Here is a 24,834-nt window from a genome sequence, read left to right as displayed (position 1 = left end):
GTCACCACTGGACTCTAGAGCAGTGGAGACGCGTTCTCTGGAGTGACGAATCACACTTCTCCATCTGACAATCTGATGGATGAGTCTGGGTTTGGCAGTTGCCAGGAGAACGGTATTTATCTGACTGCATTGTGCCAAGTGTAAAGTTTGGTGGAGGGGGAATTATGGCGTGGGGTTGTTTTTCAGGACCTGGGTTTGGCTCCTTAGTTCTAGTGAAAGGAACTCTGAATGCTTCAGCATACCAAGATATTTTGGACAATTTCATGCTCTCAACGTTGTGGAAACAGTTTTGAGATGGCTCCTTCCTGTTCCAACATGACTGAGCACCAGTACACAAAGCAAGGTCCATAAAGACATGGATGAGGCACTTTGGTGTACAAGAACTTGACTGGCCTGCACAGAGTCCGGATCTGAACCTGATAGAACACCTTTGGGATGAATTAGGTCAGAGACTGTGAGCCAGGCCTTCTCGTCTGACCTCACAAAAAATTGCCATAAACAAACTCCCAAAGCTTGTGGAAAGCTTTTCCAGAAGAGTTGAAGCTGATATAGCTACAAAAGGTGGGCCAATATCATATTAAAGCCTATAGATTAAGAATGGGATGTCACTTAAATTCATATGCATGTAAAGGCAGATGGGTGAATACTTCTGGCAATATAGTGTATACATAGATATATTTATGTATGTATGTGTATATATATGTATATATATATGTATACATGTATATATATATATATGTATATATATATATATATATATATATATACTTTTTTAATGAACTTTTAATTAAAATTTTATTGATTTTATATTTTTTATATGTTTTGAAAAAAATACGAGAGGAATGCCCTCTGTCCCCAGGAGAAATTACGTTTATGCCTGTCTGAACGGACTACATTTCCTATACACCTTGTTGTCATCATCGCGCATGCGCAGACCGTTGCAGCGACGGCAAGTACATTAGGACTGGACACGCACGGTCGCATGTTTTTTGTTGGGTCGGGTCGGTAGGACTGGAAAGTGCCGACAAAAATCCCGGGAGGGGAGCTAAGTGTTCTTGGATGTAACTGAAGACACTCGGGCTTTGGAGGGATTCTGTAAAAGAAACTTGAGACAGGTATGAGTTGTACGAGTTTAATTAGTAAAATGTGATATTTTCAGTGGGCAGAATTGTTGCCGTACAGATCTAGCTGGCGGTCCGTGGAGTTGACAGTATATCGGCGGCGTGGCTAGCTCCTGGCTAATGTTAGCTTCGGTTAGCTGTATCGTCTGGAGCGACCGCCCGAGTCCACCTCTTCCGATACTACCATAGTATGCCTGCTGCTACCTGAGCAGAGGCTCAGTGCTTCGCACGTTTTTCTCCCTTATGTGATGATAAAAGAAAACAACTGCTCTCTTAGAAAAGGCCAATTACACGCACAGTTTATCCTGAATTAACCGCGCGCCTCTTAAGATTTTAACCAGTTTGTGTGCGTTAAACTCAACGTTCAAATTACAGCTTCATACAGATGCCGCAGTCCTTTTGTTTTAAAAAAATGCGATATAAGGCCAGGTTTGACACATTACTTATAATGGCATTATAACCAGTTCTTTATATGTAATAACACTGGGATGTGGTCACCGACCGGTTCAAGCCAGAATTATTATAGCTAGCTTAATTGGCTTAGAATGTCAACTATGTGGCGGTTTGCATGCGACCATCGTTATCATCATCATGATCAGCTGAGCTTTTCTTGAGTTTATGGTCCGGACTAATTAGATTATTGGTGTCTTATTTGATAGAGATATATATAGATATGACTATGTTCTTGTCCCAGCAGCATATAGTTTACATCCACACTCCATTGAATCAGAGTAAGACGACACGGTCTCCTTAGTTTGATCTAAATAATTATTGGATAATCCAATAATGATAACGTTTGGGGAATGAGCTTTGATGTTTCGATGTCAAGTTTTAAATAAGATCTCAAATAATGAATTCAGAATGTCCTTAAAATGTGGGAAAGATGGCTTAAACAAAGAGGGAGCTGTTCAGGGAGACCAGTCTCGTATTGAGACAGGGTTGAGTTTTATTTGTTTCAGGTGCTTGACTAGTTCATGTGGATTCGGGGTATTTTTGTCATTATTTATCTTTGATACGCAATATAGCAAAGAAGTTATTGTTTTTACTATTTCTGTGAAAATGAAATGGCATGGAAAGTTGTTCAGTGCTAGAAAAGGCAGGAGAGGGAAAAAAATCAGAGCTCAGTGGTCAAAAAGAAGAACAAAATTTCCTGTTTTCATGTGTCACGTTGTGGCATCATTGCTTGGAGTTGAACTTTTGTAGCTTCTGTTTGCTCTATGCCTCTGTTAGTTTTTGTCTGTACCTTTCATGGCTGCATTTTAGCAGCAAATCCAAGAAAATTGCCACCTCCAAGTTATCTGGGTGGTCCGTGTTTCAGGAGGTAGAGCAGATTCCCATCCGTCCGAAGGGTATGGGTTTCATTCCCGGCTTCTGCCGTCCATAGTGGTTCTTGTGTGGGATTGTGCACCCCACATTGCCCCTGATGTGTGTGAAGGAGGGTAATGAGCTGGATGTAAAGAATAAAAAGATGCTGTGGACTAAGGCTTGTTCTTTGAAAGGCTCAGGGTCGACCAGACTAGAAAAAGCAGCATGTGAATGCAGACTGTTTGCCGTTTATTCTTTTTCACTCGGCCTCAAAACGAAGCACCCTGGAAAATCCTGACTAGTCACTGTGGCTTTTCCAATGAGTTTGCCAAATGAAGCTGGAAGTGTTCGTAACGAACCACACGCTCTCTTCCCTCGGTGTCTCTTTATTTTCGTGTAACCCGGCCTTGTTGTCTCCCCCTCATCCACCTCTGGATTTTGAAGGACTAGACTGTGAGGCCGGCAACAGAAAAAAAAAAGAAAAAAGAATGCTTTGCCTCTGCATGCAGGGGAGCCAGTATTCACTGGCACAACCGGTTGGAACCGCTCTCCTTTAATAATTAAATTATAAGCCAAGTTGAAAGAAAGAAAAAACGTGTGGTTATATGCAGCTGTACTGTCACTTTTCTCCCAGGATGAGAAGTGTAAACTGGTCCACTTAGAAGGACAACGGGGAGGTTTACGCGGGTGATTGTTTGACTAAGCTTTTATTTAAAGAGCTGCCGTGTTGTTTTAAAAGGATTATACTCAGGAAATAAACCATCCACAACAAGACATTCGTGTTTTGTGACATACTTAAGAACACAAGTAGGTGGAAATAAAAAATAATGTGTAAACATTTCGTTATGAGGCAACACGGGGTCGACTTGGGACAAACGGCGAAGCTTTTACCGTGCAGCTGGTGTCGACGCGCCCCTTTAAGAGCGCATGAATATGTTGTATGAAATGACAAAGGAAGTTTTGTAGAGCTGTTAAACTGAGAATGCACATGACACTGCTGTTTGGTGCTAACTGTTACAAGCTACTACTGAAAAGATCTTCTGAAAAGGGCAAATCAGAACGCAGACAGTCTGTGTGACATAGATGGAGCTTTGTGCAAATGTAGCGTTCTTTTATTTAATTCCAAGGTGCACCTTTTTATTGAATTGAATTTTTACAAACTTCTTTTTGTCTTTTTGTCTCTCTGTCTGTCTCTCCCTGGTTTCCTCTCCCTCACCCTGAACAGAGGCATTCCTTCACACCATTTTACCCTCTTCCCTGACTACGACCACCAATGAGCTCTAAAGCTGTGACGGGCATTTTTAGACCCACGGTGCTTGTCAGACAAACTTTAGTTCCGTTTACTCGAGTACCAGCAGGTACAAAGATGAGGTTAGTGCAGGCTGTGAGTGCAGAGATATAACTTCAATACGTTTTTAAAGGTTTTATGTGAAATCGCAAGAAGAGACGACTCTTATTATCTCGTGTGGCAGCTTGAAACTGTTTTGCTGTCTTTTGAAAGAATACAGTCTCTTTCATATGCTAGGTGCACAGCAACCACTTTGCTTTAATGGAGAATTTCAGCACCGAAAAAAGAAATTGTAGAGGCCGCTGTTACCTCGGCATCAACTGGGAGATAGCCTAGCTCGGCTCGGGTCTGCACAGCCCTGAAAGTTAGTCTGTGACTCCTCCTACCCCATCCCTCCTCTCCAGCATCCCACACAGTACCCCTCTCCACCCCTACTGACTTTTCCAAGTGAGCTGCCATGGCATCGGTGCGCTTCACTGTGACGCCTACCAAGGCGGAGGACCTGCCGGGGGTGTCCGACACGTCGCCTGACATCAGCTCTCGGTCGGGTGCCCGTGTGCGCTTCGGTTCCAGGGAGAGCGTCAATCGAAGCGACCCGCTCAGCGAGGCGTCCGCAGGAGTGGCGAATACAGGAGGAGGAGGGGCTGAGACGCCGGAGCACTTCAGCATGGACCAAGGTGAAAAACTCTCTCGTACACACAGACACAACATGCCAATGCGTCACGTGATGCCAAACCTTACTGAACACTGTGGTAACCCTCACAAAAATGATTAGGGTTTGTTTCAAACTGAAACAGACTTCCAAAAGTTTCAAACTTCAGGTGTGTTAGATAGCTGTGATGATTAAGTTCCTCCGGGAGGCATCACTGAAGGATAAAGTCTTTGGTCTGGACATTAAATGAGCATGAGTTTGTGTTTCTTTTTAATTTTACGTCACATCATTGTTTGTGGGTTTTTCAGGCACCTGTTGCCGTTTGAAGCTCTTGGCACCGTTTATTTTAAATGGGGATTATGAAGTTATGAATGGGGAAAAGTTCATTCATCTTTTATGAATCAGCTCTGCTATAGTAAATATGGGATTAACATGACTGATTAGCTGTTTTTCTTCCTAGAAAATAGTCTTGAGCCAACCCTCATGTCTTTTCATATTACAAGTAAATTAATTTTCAGTTCACTCCTGTAATATTTAATTGATCCCCAAAGGGGGGATTATATATCAGCTGTATAGATTAATGTTATAGATCTATTATTGCTGGAGATTGGTAACTGAATAAAATAGAATTAGAATCAGTTGACAAACTTTTGTCAAGTGAAAGTTTAGCAGTAAAAGAGCGAAGTGTGATTTAAATCTTCAGAGATCACCAGGAATGGGTTGCGGTGTTTTGTTTTTGTATCTTAGCAACAACCCAGCTGATGATGCCACAGAGTAGCAACGGTTAACACAGGTGAACTCTCTCAGTTGACAACATGGACAGCAACTCGCAGCCAACAGTTCAGCCTCCATAGTGCAGCGAGGCACCCTCCCAGCTACATACCTGGGCTTCCACCATCTGTTGTTAACAAGCTCCACAATCCCTCCTCCTTTACTGTTAAACTCCTGCTGCTTGTGTTATCTGAAAGCTGGGGAGAGAGGAGTTAGAATTGGTCCAAAAGGATGACACTGCCTTCTCTGTTGTCGCCAGGGCTCCTTTTCATTGGAAATGGAAAGCTCAGTTCGCTGCTCCCACGTGCAAATAACTTCCTTTTTGTCATGGTTCTGCATTAAAATAGACTTCAACCAGTGACAGAATGCGGTGCTGTTCATTAGTCAGTCGTAACATAGAAATATGAGCGTCCAGAGTAGAACCGGTGAGTTATGCTTTGCTCGGATGTCGGTGCTTCACTGGAACAGGTAATCAGCTGTGCTGGCTCAGGGTTTTCTAATCACTTGAGAGTGTTATTAAATGTTAATGACCGCCCGCTTATATTTTTGTGTCTGTACGACAAATTCCTATTAGTGAATATATATGTGAGTTCCCATTTGACAGGCTGATAAAATATCCAGAGGACAGCGCGTCAAAAACGTCGATTTAATGGAAACTGAAAGGAGAAGTGCTGTTTTAGAGCATTTCTTACGCGTTAGTGCAGCTGCAAAGTGCACTTTAAATGTGCGGCTCTCCGGGTCATGAAATTCTCGATTTGTTTTCGAAGTTGGAGCCCGAATCCGCGAGTGAGCAACAACTCAACTTCTCCATTATTACCGCGAGCAGATGCTGCAGACAGTGTTGATCTGAGCGTAGTGCAGGTTCCACTTCCCCCACAGCTGTTCTCTTCCCACCTACAGAACAGATGCAGTGATTCACTGCTTCAGTTGATGCTAGCTGACAGCAGAAACCTTTTCTCATGGACTCGTTCCAACAGGTACAGATGACTTGATAGTTAATGTAGTTTGAGATGCGACTGCCTGAGAGTCACGGTGGTTAAACAGAGGAGAATGGTTGACCGTTACCTTGTGACTAATTGAATTGTGCAGTTGTCATGTAGAGTGCAATAATCCACTTTCTGAAAGTATATAAGAATGGCTGTGTGGGTTCACAGGTTCAAAGGAGCAGTAAGTATGGTGAGCTGTAACTGTATTAGCTGCACTGATCCTCTTAAGCAGTCGCATAGTAGTAAGAACGCCCCACGTTCTTTAATAGGTTTCCATAAATAGAAATGGAGATGGTAAATCCGATTGAGTTTCATTCAGGCCGTTGTGGTGCTTTAGTTGTCTTTCCAGTGTGACCACCCCCCTCCTTAAAAAGTGATCCCTGCTTCTTTACACCATTAATGTTTCAATCTGAAGCCGTCGTGCATAAAGCCCACAGTCAGACACATCTGGTCCGGCAGCTTTCCGCTTCACCGATGCAGAAGCAGCCACACAGAGAAACACGGTGCTCAGGTGTGGCAGTCTCGGGCTCCGGTTTGACGGCTCACGCCCCGGACAGACAGCTGCGTTCCCTCGGGTTACGCGAGGTGGGAATATTTTCTTTCAGCAGCTGAGACACAGAGAGGACCACGGTGAGAACTCACAGGCGACTGTTGGAACCGTTGCCGAACTGACTGTGGGCTTCTGATAAGAGTTTTGTTGATACCAGCATGGGTATTTAAAGAATAATGCAGACTTTCTGTGTTTATCACTCGTGTCTGTTGACAGTGTTGCGGTGAATTACGTAACACTGCGGTTCATTGGCCCTGTGTTCTAACCTGTCTGGCCTGGACGCTTTTCAGCCAGACAGATGCCGAAAGATAAAACACTTCTGTATTTCTTCTTGGAAGTTCAGGCCCTGAAAGAATCCATTTTTTTATTTCTGCACGAATACATTTATATATAAACATATGTGGAACCTTTTCTTCACAACACACTATGAGCCTTACTCTTTAAACATGGCACTAGTTTGTGGTGAAGCAGTCGCTCTGTGGGTAAATGAATCACTAACCTCACGACCGATGCTTAATGTTTAAAATAAAAGAAAACACAGTTTTTTACAGCTTATAAAAAAGCATTAACTGATGTACCACAAGAGTTTGACTGTGTTTGTTGTAGAATGTCCCCCAAAAAAAGAGGAAATTCAGTCAATATTTGAAGAAGAAGAAACCATTTTGAGACTTAGATTCTAATTAGTTTCAGATGCAGAAAATCCCAAAACTGCCAGAATTCTGTATTTTGGAGCCGTGTAAGAGGTCAAGTCATGGAATGTTTTCTTAAGGAGTCATCAAGATTCCTTTGACCTTTGACCGGCTCTCCAGCAACTAACAAATAAAGCGCTAATGTGCCGACAGTGGTGTTATCAGACAGCCGAGTCCGCCCGGCCGAACAGAGAGCGCCTGAGCACTCGTGAACTCTGTGCATCTTGGCCGTCCTGTTCAGCGGGTTGAGTTACCTGGGGAGGTCCCACAGCTCAGCGTGCGGACACGTTTGTTTTCATGCTCCGAAACACGTGTCCTTATCGGCTTAGCTTTTCCCACCATGTTTCCACGGTCTGGAGTCAGTTTCACACTCGCTATCTTTGGCCAAGTGAAGTCAAGGACTCAACAGGTCGGGAAGCTACTATCTACCAGTTTTAACCCTTTGTTTCAGAGACTCTCATAACTACAGCTTTTGAGCCCGAACCCCCCCCATTTCAAAGTCAGATTTCAGTGCTAAATGAGTGATTCATCAAAGGAAATGTTTATAGTGCTGAACGAACAGAATGCCCTCTTTCTTCCTCATTTCTTGAGGCTCGTGCTCTGTGGGTCTGAAGTCATGTCGGCTTGTGTGCATTTAAAGCTGCGGGGAGTTTGCTGCCGTTAGCGTGGTGAAGCAGGAGGGGAAGTGATGTTGCTGACTCGGGTGCTGCTGATGCAGTGGTCTGTGCTGACTAAGCCCGAGCCGAACTGGTGACATGGTGGCGGTTTTATTACACTGCCTGTGTGTGTGTGTCTGTCTGTGATTAATAGTGAATATGTGCCGCCCAACACCATGATAACAATGTGCCCCTCTTTGAGCAGCCACGTTTCTTGCTCCATCAGTCTTTGCCATTGCTGCTCTCTTTCTTGCCTTTTGATTTTTTATTTTTTTTTCTCCCTGCAGGTGATGGAAATTCTAAAATCTCCAGCGTATACATCAACAACACCCATGGGATGGATGATGATGACTTCTACGACAGAAACTTGGCCTTGTTTGAGGTGCGAAATGATGCGGTCGAAGCACATTTCTAGTCACATAATTTTGTCTTATATGCTGAATTTGCTTCACTATTACTGTTCTTTAGGACAATATAAAAAAAAAAGTGGGGGGGGGGTCTGTTTAAACTGGCAAACAAACAGACAGCTCCAAATGCTCCAAATTATTTTCCAAATGGTCTGTGTCAAAAATAAGCTGCTATAGGCTTGTGGGTGCAGCTAATTTCAGCTTGAGTGTAGATTACGAAGTTCTCTGAAAATAGCGCCGTCTCTCCCCCCCCCCCCCCCCCCCCCCCCCCCCCCCCACTTCTTTATGGAGTAGCTGTTTGGTTCTTTGTCTTCTCAGTTTCCTCTTCTTTTACCCCCTCCATCGCCTCTTTCTGGCTGTCAGCGCTTTGACACCCACTTATTCTCAGCCTTTAGGTCTTTTTCTGTACCCTGTTTGTGCTCTTTATCTTCTTTCTATTCTTCCTCTCTGTTCCTTTCTTTGTTCCTGTGTCACCCTCTCCCTCCTTCCTTCTTCTCGACGGTTTCTTTTGCCTGCCGCTTGCCTCTGGTTTTCCTTAATGCTTTCCCAACTTGCTACAGTCCTGAACAATCATCCACCCCCCCCTCTCTTCTCACTCTGTTCTCTCCCCTCTTCCTCCTTCAACCAACAGGAGGAGATGGACACCCGACCAAAGGTGTCTTCTCTTCTCAGCCGCCTGGCCAACTACACCAACCTGACGCAGGGGGCCAAAGAGCACGAGGAGGCTGAGAACATCGGTGAGAAGAAGAAAGCCAGCAAGGTGTGCACGACTGCGTTTTTCCACATATTGCAATCTTAAAACTCCTCAGAGGAATTTGATGTGCAGTAAAAACCCATTTAAAAGAGTAGAAGCTCCCTAAAAACACACAAAAAGCAGAATATTTGTTTAGAATAAGGAGATTTCCAGTTAATCTATGACCGCAAATGTACTTTGTCTTGTTCCTCCTTCTGTAATCATAACCAAGATGATGTAATGGTGGTGCAGCAGCTGCAGAGCTGAAATGATGTGACTGAGATGACATGAAAGACTGCAGAGAGGAAATCACCACGCCTCTCTTTTTAGAAATAAGCACATCTGCTCATCAATCAACGATCATTGAGTTCCTGTCTAGACGAATCATATCTGCAACTCAAAGTACGTTAGGATGTGACCCCGGCGTGCACTGCAGCGCTCTGTGATAAAGCGCCTGCAGGCCTAGATAAGACAGTCTGTTGTGGTGGTTGAGAGTAATTCAGCCTTTCCACCCTGCTCTGCTGGTGCACCCACTGACACATTTGCCAGCAGACGGCAGAGAAAGTAAAAGCAAAGCATTTTTAATCTTCCCTTCTGGTCCCACAGTGTGTTCAGTGTAAGCATCACGGAATGACTCCCATGTGGTACCTGCTTAGAAAGATTAGGCTGAAACTAAAATAAATGTTTAAAAAAACAAACAAAAAAACAGCCGAACAGGGTTAGAAATGTTTGAAATGCACATCAGCAGCTACTGTAGGCTAACGTCACAGATACCCTCACGCTGCAGTATAATCTGTGCTCCTATGAGTGTGAATTATAGAAACAATAAAGAATAACCTGTGATTTTGTTCTCTTTTATATTTTGAACAAGGTAAACAGGGTTCTATCATGTAGGAAACATTGGGAAGCACTGCTTTGGTGTCTGTAATATGCACTTTGTTTAAATGAAAGATGGCGCTTGAATACACGTACGTAGATAATCAGAATCTCCAAGGGGAGACTTCTCATGGAAAGCAGAATGTACCGTGCTTTCGTCGGCCAATAAGTTGTGCTCTGTTCCCCTTTCCAGTCGCCACAGATGGGGACGTTCATGGGCGTTTACCTGCCTTGTCTGCAGAACATCTTCGGGATCATCCTGTTCCTGCGCTTGACCTGGGTGGTTGGAACTGCGGGGGTGCTGCAGGCCCTCTGCATCGTCTTCATCTGCTGCTGCTGCGTGAGTGTTGGTGTGTCAGCAGACGGGCACCATGACACAGAAAATGAAAGCTCTCTAAACATGGCTGCTTGTGTGCCTGTCTCTTCTTTCCAGACAATATTGACTGCAATATCGATGAGTGCAATCGCCACTAATGGAGTTGTACCAGGTATTGCTTCATCTCTACACCTGTCCTCAACATTCTCTCCATACATGTGGATTAAGGCTGGGTGATGTGGCCAAAAAAAAAGTAGATCTCGGTAGAATCGGCAGTCCGTGATATATGCATGTTCTTTTCTACCACCATTTGCTGTCATGATATCGATAATAGTACCACAGATTTGTAAGTATTTGCATTCTGCCTAATGTTGAGGGGTGTCGGCTGTTCTTCTCACAATCAGCCCATTTACACGACAGAAAACTGGACCTTAGAAATGCATGTTAGTCCTACCAGTATCGTGCTAAATCGAGCGTCTCAAAACTGGACTCACACACCCAGATGGGGTTGGAATCTGCATGTATACTCTTAGCTGAACTCAAAAGGAAAAACTAGCCCCTACAGAACCGCCATTCAAGTAGCTTAAAGACAATGTGTGCGCATTGAATTAGGATATATTTACATGTATGATGATCTGTCACAGAGAAGGTTATAGATGTAGTAGAATGTCTTAAATGTGTTCTCACAAATCTCACATACCTGGGTTTATAATCGAGACCGGAATGACGGCCGTTAAAGGCACACGCTGAGCGCGTTTTACGGTGCGACGACGTTAACTCGGACAGCATCTGTGCTTGGGGCACATGTGCACATCTCAGCCAGGCTGCTGCTCTACAGAGGAGGGGCGAAGAGGGGGTGTTTGTCAGGCAAAGTAGGCTTTCTTTGACACGTTTGCTCGAAACGCCATTGGCAATAACTTTGCTGGGCTTGAGCGGGATCTTAGAGGAAATCGATGGTGAAGAAGGAGAAGCTTCCCGGTCACGGGAGAATAAAGCAGCTCTGGGAGCAGTCGTACCGTCACAAATGTGCTCAGTGACACACTAATTTCTGCCACCAACCTGCGTTAGCTGTAGCATATCATCACAGCAGGAAAGATTTCCCCGTTATTCCCCCAGTTTCTAAAACTGAAACTGAGAAAGCAATTCGGACATTATTCCACCCTTACGTGCCTTAATAAAGTCCAGATTTATTTATTTTTCATGTAAGCACATCAGAGACGGTCTCTGCTGCCCCACTTCCTCCTCACCTTCACGCTTTTGGCTCCGCGAGAGCGAATCCGCCCGCGGCGGCTCACGATGCACACCCAGCAGACAGCTGGAGCCTTTTTCACGAAATACTAAAACGCAGCCGGCGAATACAAAGGCTGAGGACGTATACCGGTTCAGTTTGGGACGTCTGCATCCCGTCTTATTTCTCAGATGATCCACATTTTTATGGTGACCATTTTGAGTTCACCCCTCTGCAGATATACAGTGTGATTTGACAGGCTGCCCTCCCAGCTTCCCCATCTCATCTCCCAGCTGTAGCAGCACTGATAAAGTACATGTTTTCTTTTTCTTTCTTTTTTTTTTGGTTCTAACTAGTGTTATTTCTGTTTGTCCTGTCTCTCCCTCTGTCTCCCTCCTCTCTGCATGTCCACACATTTAAAAACCCAGGATGTTTATCTGCCATTGACCTTACCTTTCACAGCAATGTGTATAGATGGATATCACAAATGTGAAAGTAGTGTGATTCACTTATTTACTTATTTATTTCCCCCCATTTTTTCTTTTGCCTCTAGCATGTGACATTTTGAAAAATTAAACGTAGACTGAAAACGAGCGCTGTAACATAGAAAATGACTGTCTAACATGTGCTCTGGCACCTCATTCATTCCATGCTCTCTGTTTCTCACCTGAGAAGCTCCCGGCGCTCATGCTCTCACCATCTTGTCTCAGATGGTAGTGGATATTTTATGTCTGTGGTCTACTGTGGGTGGTGGAAAGAAAAAGGAAAAAGAAAGCGTTTGGTTTCTCAAATGCAGCTGGAGATCGTTCAACCAGTCAGATCTCTTCTTTTAAGCCACTGCAGCAGCTTTAGCGCGCCGGCTCAGGATTGGAGCCACATTTAAACCCACAATGTGACATTCTTGTGCCCATTCAAATGTTTTACCGAGTGGTTGCATTTTGGAAACCAAACACTGGATTCTGAGCTTTCAGTCGGTTAAAAAAGTCCTAATAAGCGAGTCCCTCATGTTCTCTGTTTCTCACTGTTTCACATAGTATCGGCAAAGTGAACGCTGTTGGGGTCTGCTCACTGCTGGACGTGTCTGAGCAAGTCTGCAAGAGGATCTTGAGCTCACTTTAGACTGGGTTTTGTTTGAAATTTGGCACGTGGGACCATTCTGAAACAACGATTTGACAAAAGTACACTTTTGCATAAACTTGACTCTCCCCCCCCCCCTAGCAAGCTGGGGACACAGAGAGATGACTCCACGCAGCCAGCGGGATGGGGGGGAAGTCATCTCTCTGTGTCCCCAGCTTGCTAGCTGGATTTGTAACTGTCGTGTGCGGACAAGCCGTGACGCAGGTTGAGAAATGCACCCAGACACTGTTGGAAGGGGTGAAATAGCTGCTACGCTGTGAGAGCAACCAGCCCTGATCACGCTCAGATTGCTTTGTACGCAGTGAGCACAGCCTAATCCAGTTCTCTGTGCCAGACAAAAACCAGCTGTCATGTGCCATTTGCTGATACCGTTTGAGAAAAGTTGTGCTCTATCTTCTGACTTCAGTGTGTCACGTAGAAGGTTGCTTACTTCTACAAGCATAGGATGAGTTCTCTCATCAGCTGTCCTCCTCTCTCTCCCTTTACCTCCAATATCATGTTACTAACCATCCACCCCCCTCTCTCTGTGTTTTTATGTCCCGTCGGCTCTTACCATATTCCTTTTCTTTTTACAATCTGTTTCTCCCCCTTCTACTGTCAAATTGTTCTCTTTTCTTCTCTCCCTCTGCAACTCCACTTCTTCCATCCCTTGTGAACCACCTTCCCTCCTCTTTCTCTTTCTCTCTTTTTTTTTTCCTCCCCCCCTATTCCCTTTCCAGCGGGTGGCTCATACTTCATGATCAGTCGCTCTCTGGGCCCAGAGTTTGGGGGAGCAGTGGGCATTTGTTTCTACTTGGGAACCACCTTCGCTGGAGCCATGTACACCCTGGGAGCCATCGAGATCTTTTTGGTAGGTTCCCGCTTTGTTGCTTTGGACAACACGGCCATCTTTGGCTTCAATCACTGCCCACCTTTTTGTTGTTGTTTTCTCAACAGCCTTCTCATGAGTTTGATGCACTTCCATGATTATTCTGCTTTAGATTAGCAGTAACAGTAGTAGGTTTCACTCTCCTCTCCTTTCTCTTCCAGCTGTACATCGTCCCTGAAGCTGCCATTTTTACAGATGGCGGGGCGGCCATGTTGAACAACATGAGGGTGTACGGCAGCATCTGTCTCCTCCTGATGTCCTTGCTGGTCTTTGTGGGCGTGAAGTACGTGAACAAGCTGGCATCCATCTTCTTGGCCTGCGTCATTGTCTCCATCGTTTCCATCTACGTCGGCGGGCTGGTCTCTGCCTTCCACAAGCCGCATTTTCCGTAAGTGTAGATCACACATGTCCAAAGATATCGCCCTGGCTAATCCTTTAGGTCTCACAGTTTTGATTGACTGCTGTTTTATTTTATTTTTGCAGCGTGTGCATGCTGGGAAATAGAACTGTCAACGGCCATAATGTTGATAGCCAGTGTCGGAAAACGGTGCTGCTGCCTATCAAAGAAACAGAAGAGAGATTTGACGGCAACGTCACGGTTAACTATGGTGGGTTGGTATTTTTTACTGTCAGAAACCAGGAGCCTGTTCCTGTCAAGTTACACGTTGGAGTTTCCTAACAAACACGATTCCACCTCTTAGAAAACGACACAGTGGAGCCAACCATCATCCCAACCCTCGCCCCTGTGGTGCTGGAGAAGGCCACGTCGCTTTGGGTGGCTTTCTGCCATTCTGACGAACTCAACGCCACCTGCGACGCATACTTCGCCGCCAACAATTTCACCGAGATTCAGGGGATCCCTGGTCTGGCCAGTGGGATAATTACAGGTAGAGTTACTGTTTCCAGTCGTTTTATCTCAGCTGTAATAATGACTGGTAGTTATGACACCATACTGGCCCCATATAGACACAAAACTCTCATCATAAATAGATAAAGAATGGTTTTATTTTGGTATATGTGCTATAATGTGCTCCTCACATGTATGCCTAAAAAAATGAATGCAGTGCTTGTTCTGCCTCTGCTTTGACAAACGTTGAGTTGTAGCTGGAAATAAAAGCAGACAGCCTGCTCTGAGCGCTGTGATAGAGGAGCCGAGTGTCGAGATGATGGTCGGGTTGGGTTTAGGAAGGCTTTAAACCACCGGCACCAGGGTTGCTCCCCACTTCTCACACACTTGTCAGGTGGGATGCGCTTCAGGCTGCCAGCAACCCCCTGAAGGATGCGTGGGTGTAGCTCACAGATAAATGCGTACTCCGATTAACTCTTGCCGACTCTTCACCTGATAGAGAATCTGTGGAGCTCCTATCTCAGCAAAGGGGACGTGGTGGAGAAAAGCTCGCTCAAGTCCTCTCAGGTCGCACAGCCGGTGCCTGGAGATAACCCGTACGTGTTTGCTGACATCACAACCTCCTTCACACTGCTGGTGGGCATCTTCTTCCCCTCTGTAACAGGTACAGACTTGTGTCTCTTTTGTCCTGCTCTTCTTTAAATTCAAATTCTCTTGTTTTAAAGGGCGACTGACAAACAGGCATATTGTCGTTTTTCTTAATTCTGTAAGGTATAATTTACTCAAAGCGGTTTCGGGATGACATTATTCCATTCCTCCTGCCTCTAACGACCGTCTTCTCTCCCACAGGAATAATGGCTGGCTCCAACAGGTCGGGAGATTTAAAAGACGCTCAGCGCTCCATCCCCATAGGAACCATCCTTGCTATCCTCACCACCTCCATCGTCTGTATCCTTTCATGACATCCAATTCCATTTCCCAGCAGCCTAATTGAAATAAAACACCGCTCACCAGCGGACAACACATTTGTGATCATGGCTACCTTCAAAACAAACCCCCTTCTGTCAGCTGAACAATACTTAAACCTAAATCCAGTTTTCCAAATGTTTTTTTTAATGGCATTTTATTGTTGAATTATTGGGCATTTTTTATCTGTTATTATCCAGGCTGTTGCTTTTTCTCATCATAGCTTTGACTCTTCATTTTCTGACTTGTTTTCCTGAGTGTTGTCCCTCTAGACCTGAGCAGCGTTGTGTTGTTTGGTGCCTGCATCGACGGGGTCGTCCTCAGAGACAAGTCAGTACATCTCTGTGTCTGTGTGGACCAGAGGGAGACCGGTTTTACTCAACGGTCTCGTGTAAAACAAACCAAAAGCTTGAAAATTATCATTTCCTCTGTAGGTTTGGAGATTCAGTGAAAGGCAACCTGGTGGTTGGGACACTGGCTTGGCCTAGTCCTTGGGTCATTGTGATTGGCTCCTTCTTCTCAACATGCGGTGCAGGCCTGCAGTCGCTGACCGGTGCGCCCCGACTCCTGCAGGCCATCGCCAAGGACAACGTCATCCCCTTCCTCCGGGTTAGAGATGCAGATAATCAGTAACTCGAACTTTAGAGAAATAAAATGGGGAATTTCTCTTAAAATAAGGGACAAGCCCATGTTGAGCCTTACAAATACATCTTCTTACTTCTATGTTCTACAGCAGCTTGTCCTGTGTAGATTTAACTAAGATACAAGGTCAAATCATTCTGTATATGAGCTTATGAGATAAAAAAAAAAAAAGTCTTGATCATTTAATGCCAGAATTAGTTTTAATTATTGCTATTGGTGCCTTTTAACCACCTCTTTCTGCTGCAGATCTGAAAAATGGCTTCCTTCAAGATCAAAAACCAAAATGCACCCACGCTTTGGCTTAATAGTAACATTAATGTCGATGAATTGAATTTTAGAAGTGAAATGAACTACACAGATGGTGCCAGTCACTCAGATGGTAGAGGACCATGTGGAAATAATGACAGCTCCACTGGTTTTATCCTGCCTTATTCACCCAGATGATTGGAAATTAGTCCCGCACAATCATCACAGTCAGCTCAAATAATTATGAACAAACGATAATTTAATCATTGCGACATGCCTGTGTTGCCTTTGACGTGCAGGATATTTATTTCATTCGAGTGGCTTCGGTTTAGTTTTTAGTTTACGCCGAGGTGATGGGCCCTCTGCTTTTTTTTTTGTGTATTTCCTGTTATTATATAATGACCCTGCTAATTATAACCGGTATCCGTTTGTCTCTGCTGTGTGTACAGACAGTTTGTCAATGCCAGCATCTTGGTTGGTGTGAGCTAGAGCCAAGAGGCCAGCATTGAAACTATTTGAACAGACAATTAGCACTCTGGAGTGATTTAGAGGGAATGGTTGCTTTACCTGTGGGTAAACTGCTCCTTAAAGTCGATGTTTTCACTCTCCCTGACTGCGTGTGTCTGCCAGGTGTTTGGCCACGGGAAGGCTAACGGGGAACCCACCTGGGCTCTGCTGCTAACGGCGCTGATAGCCGAACTTGGGATTCTCATCGCCTCTCTGGACATGGTTGCTCCCATTCTTACAATGTAAGACCCTGCTGCATACATGCGTATGAGAATAAGAAAGGAGGCGTCTTCTCCCTCCTGATGGGTCATTTTCTGTCTCTTCAGGTTCTTCCTGATGTGTTACTTGTTCGTGAACCTGGCCTGTGCCCTCCAGACCCTCCTCAGGACGCCCAACTGGAGGCCACGCTTTTCTTACTACCACTGGTACTAGCAAACACACACACACACACACACACACACGTTCAAACACGAACATACCCATGAATACACACACTGACGTGAACCTTTGGTGCTTGTCTGTCCAGGACTCTGTCATTTTTGGGGATGATCATCTGCCTGGCACTAATGTTCATATCCTCTTGGTACTACGCAATTGTTGCCATGGTGATTGCAGGCATGATCTACAAATACATTGAGTATCACGGGTATGTTGCCATGGAAATGTACTCTGTCCACATGACTGTACATTTACAGCACAATCTATAATTGCTTGAGTGTTGTACTTTCAGTTGAGTTTGTTTCCACTTTAAACTGTTTTGAATATATGTCGCGTCATGACATGTTTGACCATTCTGTTTGTTCACGTATGTGCACCAGAGCAGAGAAGGAGTGGGGGGATGGGATCCGTGGTTTATCACTCAGCGCTGCTCGTTATGCGCTCCTGAGATTGGAGGAGGGACCTCCACACACCAAAAACTGGAGGTACTGAGCTCTTGCTACAAAGTTTCTATTGGTAGTTGTTTCCAGAATCCCAAATGAACAGACTTTATGGCTTCAAAGAATAAAGAATATTCTGTTGTTCTTATTCTTAAAGAATAAGAACAGCAACTGTACGGTCCAAGATGTGCTAAATACATTAATGAATGGAGAATAAATGACAAAATCTGCTGAGCTAATCACTAAAAAACAAAACGCCTTCTGTTTGTGTGCAGTAATTTCCTAACGTGGAAACCACATCTCATCGATTCACACTTACACACACGCTCGTTTTCCATCCCTTTATTCCCAAGACCGCAGGTGTTGGTGTTACTAAAACTGGACGAAGACGCCCACGTCAAGTCTCCGCGCCTGCTGACATTCGCCAGCCAGCTGAAGGCAGGGAAGGGCCTGACCATCGTCGGCACCGTCGTCTCCGGCAACTTTCTGCAGAGCTACGGAGAGGCTCTTGCTGCTGAACAGGTTTGTCTTTGAAGTGGTCAGAAATTACTGAAAGGCTTTCTCATTCTGTTGATCTTTGGGTGAGGAAATGCCGACACCCGTAGCCCACGTTAACATTCAAAGCCTTTTTAACTTCTCTGTCAGACTCTAAAGCACCTGATGGATAAGGAGCGCGTGAAGGGCTTCTGTCAGTGCATAGTTGCTCAGAAGTCACGTGAGGGTATCAGCCACATGATCCAGTCCAGCGGACTGGGAGGAATGAAGCCCAACACCGTAGTGATGGGCTGGCCTCACGCCTGGAGGCAAAGCGAGGACCCGCAGTCCTGGAAGACCTTCATCAGTGAGTTAGAGGATGGAAAAGAATCTTTTTCTTCATAGGTTTTTGTTTATGAGCCAGCGGGCTAACTGCACTCCTCCTTTACCTTTCAGACACAGTGCGGGTGACCACCGCAGCTCATTTGGCCTTGCTGGTCCCCAAGAACATCTCTCTGTTCCCCAGTAACAGCGAGCCCTGCACAGAGGGCTACATCGACGTCTGGTGGATTGTCCATGACGGTGGGATGCTGATGCTGCTGCCTTTCCTCTTACGTCAACACAAGGTACTAAAATAACATCTTATTTTTTAAAAAAAGAAGAAGGGGGGGAAAACCCGGCCACGTTTTTTGTCGAATTCGTTTGAGCTCCTCTGTCTCTCCTCAGGTGTGGCGTAAGTGCAATATGCGAATTTTCACAGTGGCACAGATGGAGGATAATTCCATTCAAATGAAGAAGGATCTGGCAACTTTCCTTTATCATTTACGCATTGAGGCGGACGTGGAAGTAGTTGAGATGGTAAGCCTGCGAGGTCGACCAGTTCTTCCTGTCGCCTTAGTTGTAAAATCATGAGAACATGAGCTTTCTGCTCTCAGCTGCGTGTATCCTTTCAAATCTCTGAATCTGCTTTACTCTCCCTTTAAAGCACGAAGGGACCATTTTGAACATGAGTGTTTTTCTGCAGCGATAATAGAAAATTCTGAATCCTCCTGTCCTGTCCTCTCTCCAGCATGACAGCGATATCAGCGCCTACACCTATGAAAGGACTCTGATGATGGAGCAGAGGTCTCAGATGCTCAGACAGATGCGACTTTCTAAATCAGATCGGGAGAAAGAGGTAAGTTTAAGCTGAAAACTAGAAACAGCCAACATGTAGCTGAGAATCAAGGTATTTTCTGTGGATCTGTGCTTTTGGCTCTAGAACCCTAAATGCTCATTAATGGTAGCCAAAGAATGGCCAAAAAAAGAATGTACCCTAGTATTTTTTGAATCTTTGCATTTGGGGTTTGCCTCGCCAACACTATCCATGCATGAGTGTGTAATCCGTCTGCAGTACGCTGTAAATGTGTGGATAACAGCAATTGTTATTTTCCTCAAAACAAGCATCTGTGTTGTTCTTCTGCCTCTCGCCCATTTTGTCTGGTGTGTTTTTGAATGAGAGATAGAAACAAGCATGTGTGTTGTTGGTGCGCTAAAACCCACACGGGGTCAAATTGTTTGGGCTTCCTTCGGCTGAAGGGGGGGGGGTGTCCTAACGGACCTTTCGCACAGATAACAAAATTTACCAAAAGCCTTGCATACAAGCGGGTGCAGAAACCATAAATTGACCTCAGCTATCTGGCTATCAGGTTGTCCACCACTGGGATTTATAGCAGCCTCAAATTACTTTTGGAGTTCCTGTGGTGGCTTATCGTTTTACTCTATGACCCCTCCGCAATGTTTAGGGAATTATTAACCCACTAGGACTCCTTCTGCGCCGGTCACGTTTGGTCTTACTGGGTTAATTGAATCAACAGTCGTATGCAAGATTAGCCATAACACACACACATCTTGTTTGTGAATGTCGTGCATCATTTTTATTAGGGAAACCCTGGTAGCAGCAGCAGTAGGCCAGAGGCAGGTGGAGCTGCAAGAACTCAGGTGAGGTTTGTGGTTACAGTAAGATGGGAGGTCACAATCTTACACTTTGCTATTTGTAAATCATAGATGATGTTTTTAATATATTTATATTTTTCTGTCAAAAAGGTTTGGATAATTGCTCTGCCACAATACTGAAATGAAACTTCCCAAAAATGGGGAAGTTTTAATTTGATTGAAAATTAAATGGGAAAAAAAAAATCTATCCAAGTCTTAATTGAGGCAAATTGTCTAAATTGCAAAGTGGCACAATGATGCATCTGAGGTGCGAGCAGAGCAGAAAAGATAAGAGGTTATTTTTCCTTAAATCATCTGTAAATTGGCTCCTAAATCCTTGCCCACCCCCCATGGTTTCCACATAACATCAGTTTGGGTTCTGTCATCAGTCAGAGACACACAACAGAAAGCGACTGACATTGCAAGGTGTTCTTGTGTAACTAACAATTAAATCCAAGGACTTTATACCCACTTGGGACAATCTCCTTGAAGACACAAAATACTGACATGAAAAGATGTTTTCTGTTTTATGAAACTCAAACCCCCCCCCCATCTAAACAAAAAAAAGAAAAAAAAGCTGAACACGAGGACAGCAAGTCCTATTCAGCTTTTTTTCCCCTTTTCTTTCTTTAATTCAAATCCATGTCATCTCCTTTTGCCGCTGGTCCCCTCAGAGGGTACGCTGGAGTTTTGACGACGTAAGTTTACTTTGTATCGCTGCAAAGTAGTGTGAAGTAGAACAGCTTTGGCCCGAGTGCTCACCTCTGACCTTCTGTGGGAGTAGTGGAACCTTTCAGAAAAAGAGTGGATCGTGACAATAATCATCTCTATTCTATGATTGCATATTATAGAAATGATGGATGGACTCGTTCATTTTTGCAGTTTGACGGTCGACTTTTTTTCTTCTTTTTTTCCCCCATGAAGCTGCACATTCATTACAAGTGAGCGGCAGATCTGTCCGAGAACCACAGAAAGTACACCGAGAGAATTGAATCGTCTTTCATTGGAAGATTTCAGTTCTTTATATGAAGGATTCAATGAAAAGATAAAGAATCTCATTCAGTACTTTTTATATACAGACCCGGGTCAAATATGCTTCTTGATCACACATCTGTCTTCCACTAAAGTGGCTGACCTGAAAGAGCAGTTATCCTTCACTCTAAATAAATTTCAGGCAATCTTCCTTTTCCTTCTCCAACCCCCGGACTCTCGGACGCAGGTCTTGCTTCTTTTTTTTCTTTTCTTTTCTTTTTTTTATAGGAAATTTAGCTCCGACACTCCTGTGCCCCTTTAGTTCTTCCAGTCTTTATTCTAGAGTAGATGCAGAGTAGATGTGATCTTCTTTTTTTTAGTAAGTTAGGTGACCTTGTGTTGTCTGTAGGTGTATCTCTCCCCCAGGTACGGGAGTGCCGGAGTCCACACATCAAACATCAAAGGAGACAGAGACAGACAGGTACAAAGAGATAGACAAACAAGTGTGAGAGTCGGCAGGTCGTTGTTAAGAGGAGGGGGAGACCGCATAAGGTAGAAAAAAAGAGAGAGCAGGGTGGGACTGAGGTGGAGATGAGATGAAAGAGAGCTCTTTTGTGTGTCCGTGTGCAAACCAGGCTCAGCTGGTGAAGGACCGGAACTCGATGCTGCGTTTGACGAGCATCGGCTCAGACGACGACGACGACACAGATGGCGGAGAGCGAGACAGAGTTGTGAGCGGCGGCGGCGGCGGCAGCACCGAGCACCACCGGCGCGTTCAGATGACTTGGACCAAAGAGAAGACCTCGCAGTACAGAGCAACGCACTCTGGCTGCTCCACACCGGAAGGCTTCAGAGACATGCTGAGCATCAGGCCGTGAGGGGGAATAACACAAATGTCTCTAAGCTCACAGCGTAGTTGTGTCTTAGTTGGGGGGGTTAAATGTGTCTTGTGCTCTTTCAGGGACCACTCCAACGTCAGGCGGATGCACACTGCTGTCAAACTCAATGAAGTCATCGTCAACAAATCCCACGATGCCCGGCTCGTTCTGCTCAACATGCCAGGACCTCCCAAGAACTCTGAGGGAGATGAGAACTGTATCCTAATCACTGAAGCTGTTACAAGTTGTCTGTTCTAAAAAGTAACGCTCATAACTGGTATACATCTGCAAACACGCTTTTTATGACCTTCTCTTGTCAACAAGCACAGGTGTTCTTCCCCATTCAAAGCACTGGTGTGTCATATGGCTTTGAGATTGCATTTCTACCTGTTGTAGCAGGTTTCTACCACTTGGGGGCAGTATCAAAAGTAGGTGGAATAGTTGGAGGTGTGGGCAGCTTTGGCTTTTGTTGATGCAGTTGGTCCTTTAGCTTTGCCCTGCAACATGACATACAGAAGTGGGACTGGGTAAAGATCTGCTATGTGGTGGAGTGAAACTACTTGCTTTGTGATGAAACGTTGTTGTCAAAGGTCCCCTTCCTGTTAAAGCTAATTTTAGCCAGTCAACATTCTGCTTAGGTAGCATAGTCTCTGATGCGTACATGCTTCTGAGGGTCCATGACTGCGTTTACACTGACACTGCACAATTTACACTGCACTAGGCTATTTCAAATGCTTTAATTTTGAAACACTAAACTCTCGACTTTAGGAAAAGGTAAAGAAAAGCATGTATCAGTTTTCTAGCACTAAGAAGAAATACTTCAGTGTTGTTTTTAAACCTGCAGCATGATGGAAATGTTCGTTAACCCACTCACCAGACATGGAGTTCTTGGAAGTTCTAACTGAAGGATTGGAGCGCGTCCTGTTAGTCCGAGGTGGGGGAAGTGAAGTCATCACTATCTACTCCTGATTGGACAATCGCAGGAAGCCGGCGTTAAACAAGCAGCCAATCAATCGTCCAATACTGGGAGCAGGGAGATGATTGGATCTGGGGGAGGGGCGTTGGCCCACGAACAGAGACTGTCACTGACTGCAGCATCAGTCGTCACGCCCAACACCCCACACAGCCCTTCTCTTGTCATCTTTACACTTTTCTGTCATAACAATGATTTCCATTCCACAAATGCCTAGCTGGAATAATGCCAACACAATTCCACGATTGTGCAACAAAAAAAAACAGTGATCAGCTGTGTGTGTGTTTGTTTGTGTTCGTTTGTCTTTCTGTGAGTGTCATCATGAAGGATCTTTGATCCGTTGAAGAGACCAGCATTGGGTTGGCAGAAGGTGTGTTTGGGTGGTGGACTAGTTAATGTGGGGGGGGTGGGTATGAGAAGGGTCCCAGAACAGAGCAGTTCAGCTCCACTGACAAGACTCAGGGTTGCTTTTTTTGTACAGAATGTATTTTGGAAGCAGGTGTGAGCTTTTGATGTGAGGCCTGAGTGTCTGAATTTGTCCTTGAAGGCAAAGAGGAGCTATTTTTTATTTTTTTCTTCCCCCGAACAACCTATAAAGACTGGAAAAGTAAGGTCTAATTTAAAACCCACTTAGGCGAAAATGAATATCAGTGTCCTGACTTAAGATTTTAACAATTTAGGGGAACTCTAATTGATAAGAAGTTGGTTCGTTGCACATCACAGTTGTGTTGGGTCAGTGTTTCTGTCCCAGGATGTTTGCTGCGACCTCGGAATATGTTTTATCCGCATTTAAATTGAAGGAGCAGCCCCTTTTGAATTATTACCTCGCATTTGCCTGGATTTGCTGCTGTTTCTTAGAATCTGATGTCTCATGTAGAAGCCCAATTTAGGATTTTATTTCACTGGTTTTTATTTGTTGTTTACTCCCAGGAGAAAATAGGCTACCCATTACTCCGCAAACATGAAAAATGACTTACCGAGAGGCACATATCTTTAACTATTAAACCATCGCGTGGCAGCGGCCTGCTCCGACAGTGTGTGGTGTCAGCTGTGCGAAGGGAAATGGGTGAAACGAGGAGGAAGGGGTATCTTTCACTACGTTTTTTTTTGTTTGTTTGTTTGTTGTTGTTGACGTTGTTCAGTTCCTGAAAAACCAAAATTATATCAATGCAAATGAGTGCATCGGAGGTCGTCCTCGTGTCGTGCTGTCAGCTGGCCTGTGTCAGACTACGTTTGAATAGTTTTTGTTATTTCCTGACGGGGTTCTATCAACCTAAAGTACGTTTGTAAACTTGAGGTTCCACCTTTTTGGCTGTCGTTGTGAAGCCCTCGGAAAGGGACGAGCTTGGAAGTTGTGGACAGACTGGAAACTTGTGGAGTGGATAACTGCACTGCATGTGTGTCAATGTTTGTATGTGGATGTATGAATGTTACTTATGCATTTTGCATTCCTTCTCAAGAGAGCATTGGCAGTTTTGTGTGGTGTGAGCTTTTCCCCTTAAAAATCACTTTCACTGTACACCTGAAATAAACATGACATCCTGTGCGCTGTATGTGTATGTGTGTGTGTGTGTGTGTGTGTGTGAATGTTGAGCTTATCGCTGAAGTAAATGAGCATGTCCAAACTAGATGAGTTTGATTCCACTCTTCTGCTTTGTTGTCGTTGTTTTTTACGGTATTGTTCGAGGATTATTTTATGTTTTTACTTTCTACACATTGTTTTCTTGCTTGTACAGAAGAACAAAAAGGATCTTGAGTTTTATCTTCTTTTTTTTATGACATTAATATAAAAGTGAATCATAAAAAGTTTTTGCTTGAAAAAATTAGAATAAAAAGGCAATTTTGATTAAACGTATGAAGATTGTGTTGCTTTGAAAAGAATATGTCTGTTAGA

General features: G+C 44.5%; 1 protein-coding gene across 2 annotated transcripts; it reads left to right on the top strand.

The window, feature by feature from the left end:
* The first annotated feature begins 954 nt into the window (after positions 1 to 954).
* Positions 955 to 24,791, top strand: LOC140282274 (solute carrier family 12 member 6-like). Of its 2 annotated transcripts, XM_072376864.1 has the most exons (27): positions 955 to 1,115; positions 3,652 to 4,391; positions 8,306 to 8,400; positions 9,057 to 9,185; positions 10,228 to 10,374; positions 10,468 to 10,522; positions 13,435 to 13,565; positions 13,745 to 13,971; positions 14,067 to 14,191; positions 14,285 to 14,470; positions 14,930 to 15,094; positions 15,280 to 15,378; positions 15,669 to 15,726; positions 15,831 to 16,005; positions 16,915 to 17,033; positions 17,118 to 17,216; positions 17,318 to 17,437; positions 17,610 to 17,714; positions 18,023 to 18,191; positions 18,315 to 18,510; positions 18,600 to 18,769; positions 18,870 to 19,001; positions 19,213 to 19,320; positions 20,067 to 20,123; positions 21,725 to 21,963; positions 22,051 to 22,184; positions 22,845 to 24,791. In XM_072376864.1, the coding sequence occupies exons 2-27, from the start codon at positions 4,172 to 4,174 to the stop codon at positions 22,934 to 22,936; spliced, it is 3,552 nt and encodes a 1,183-aa protein (XP_072232965.1). In that variant the 5' UTR covers positions 955 to 1,115; positions 3,652 to 4,171; the 3' UTR covers positions 22,937 to 24,791. The 2 variants fall into 2 exon arrangements, with proteins under 2 accessions (XP_072232965.1, XP_072232966.1); XM_072376865.1 differs by lacking the exon at positions 20,067 to 20,123.
* Positions 24,792 to 24,834: the final 43 nt, after the last annotated feature.

Source organism: Leuresthes tenuis, unplaced genomic scaffold, assembly GCF_036924035.1.
Source record: "Leuresthes tenuis unplaced genomic scaffold, fLeuTen1.0.hap1 SCAF_22, whole genome shotgun sequence".
NCBI lineage: Eukaryota > Metazoa > Chordata > Actinopteri > Atheriniformes > Atherinopsidae > Leuresthes > Leuresthes tenuis.
Note: the sequence above shows the minus strand (reverse complement) of the source record. Positions and strands in the feature narration are given on the sequence as shown.

Coding starts and splice junctions, on each gene's coding strand:
- LOC140282274 (XM_072376864.1), top strand. CDS start 4,172: ATGGCATCGGTGCGCTTCACTGTGACGCCTACCAAGGCGGAGGACCTG. Junction 16,006..16,914: donor ACGTCATCCCCTTCCTCCGG/GTTAGAGATGCA, acceptor TGTGTCTGCCAG/GTGTTTGGCCACGGGAAGGC. Junction 17,715..18,022: donor CCACACACCAAAAACTGGAG/GTACTGAGCTCT, acceptor TTTATTCCCAAG/ACCGCAGGTGTTGGTGTTAC.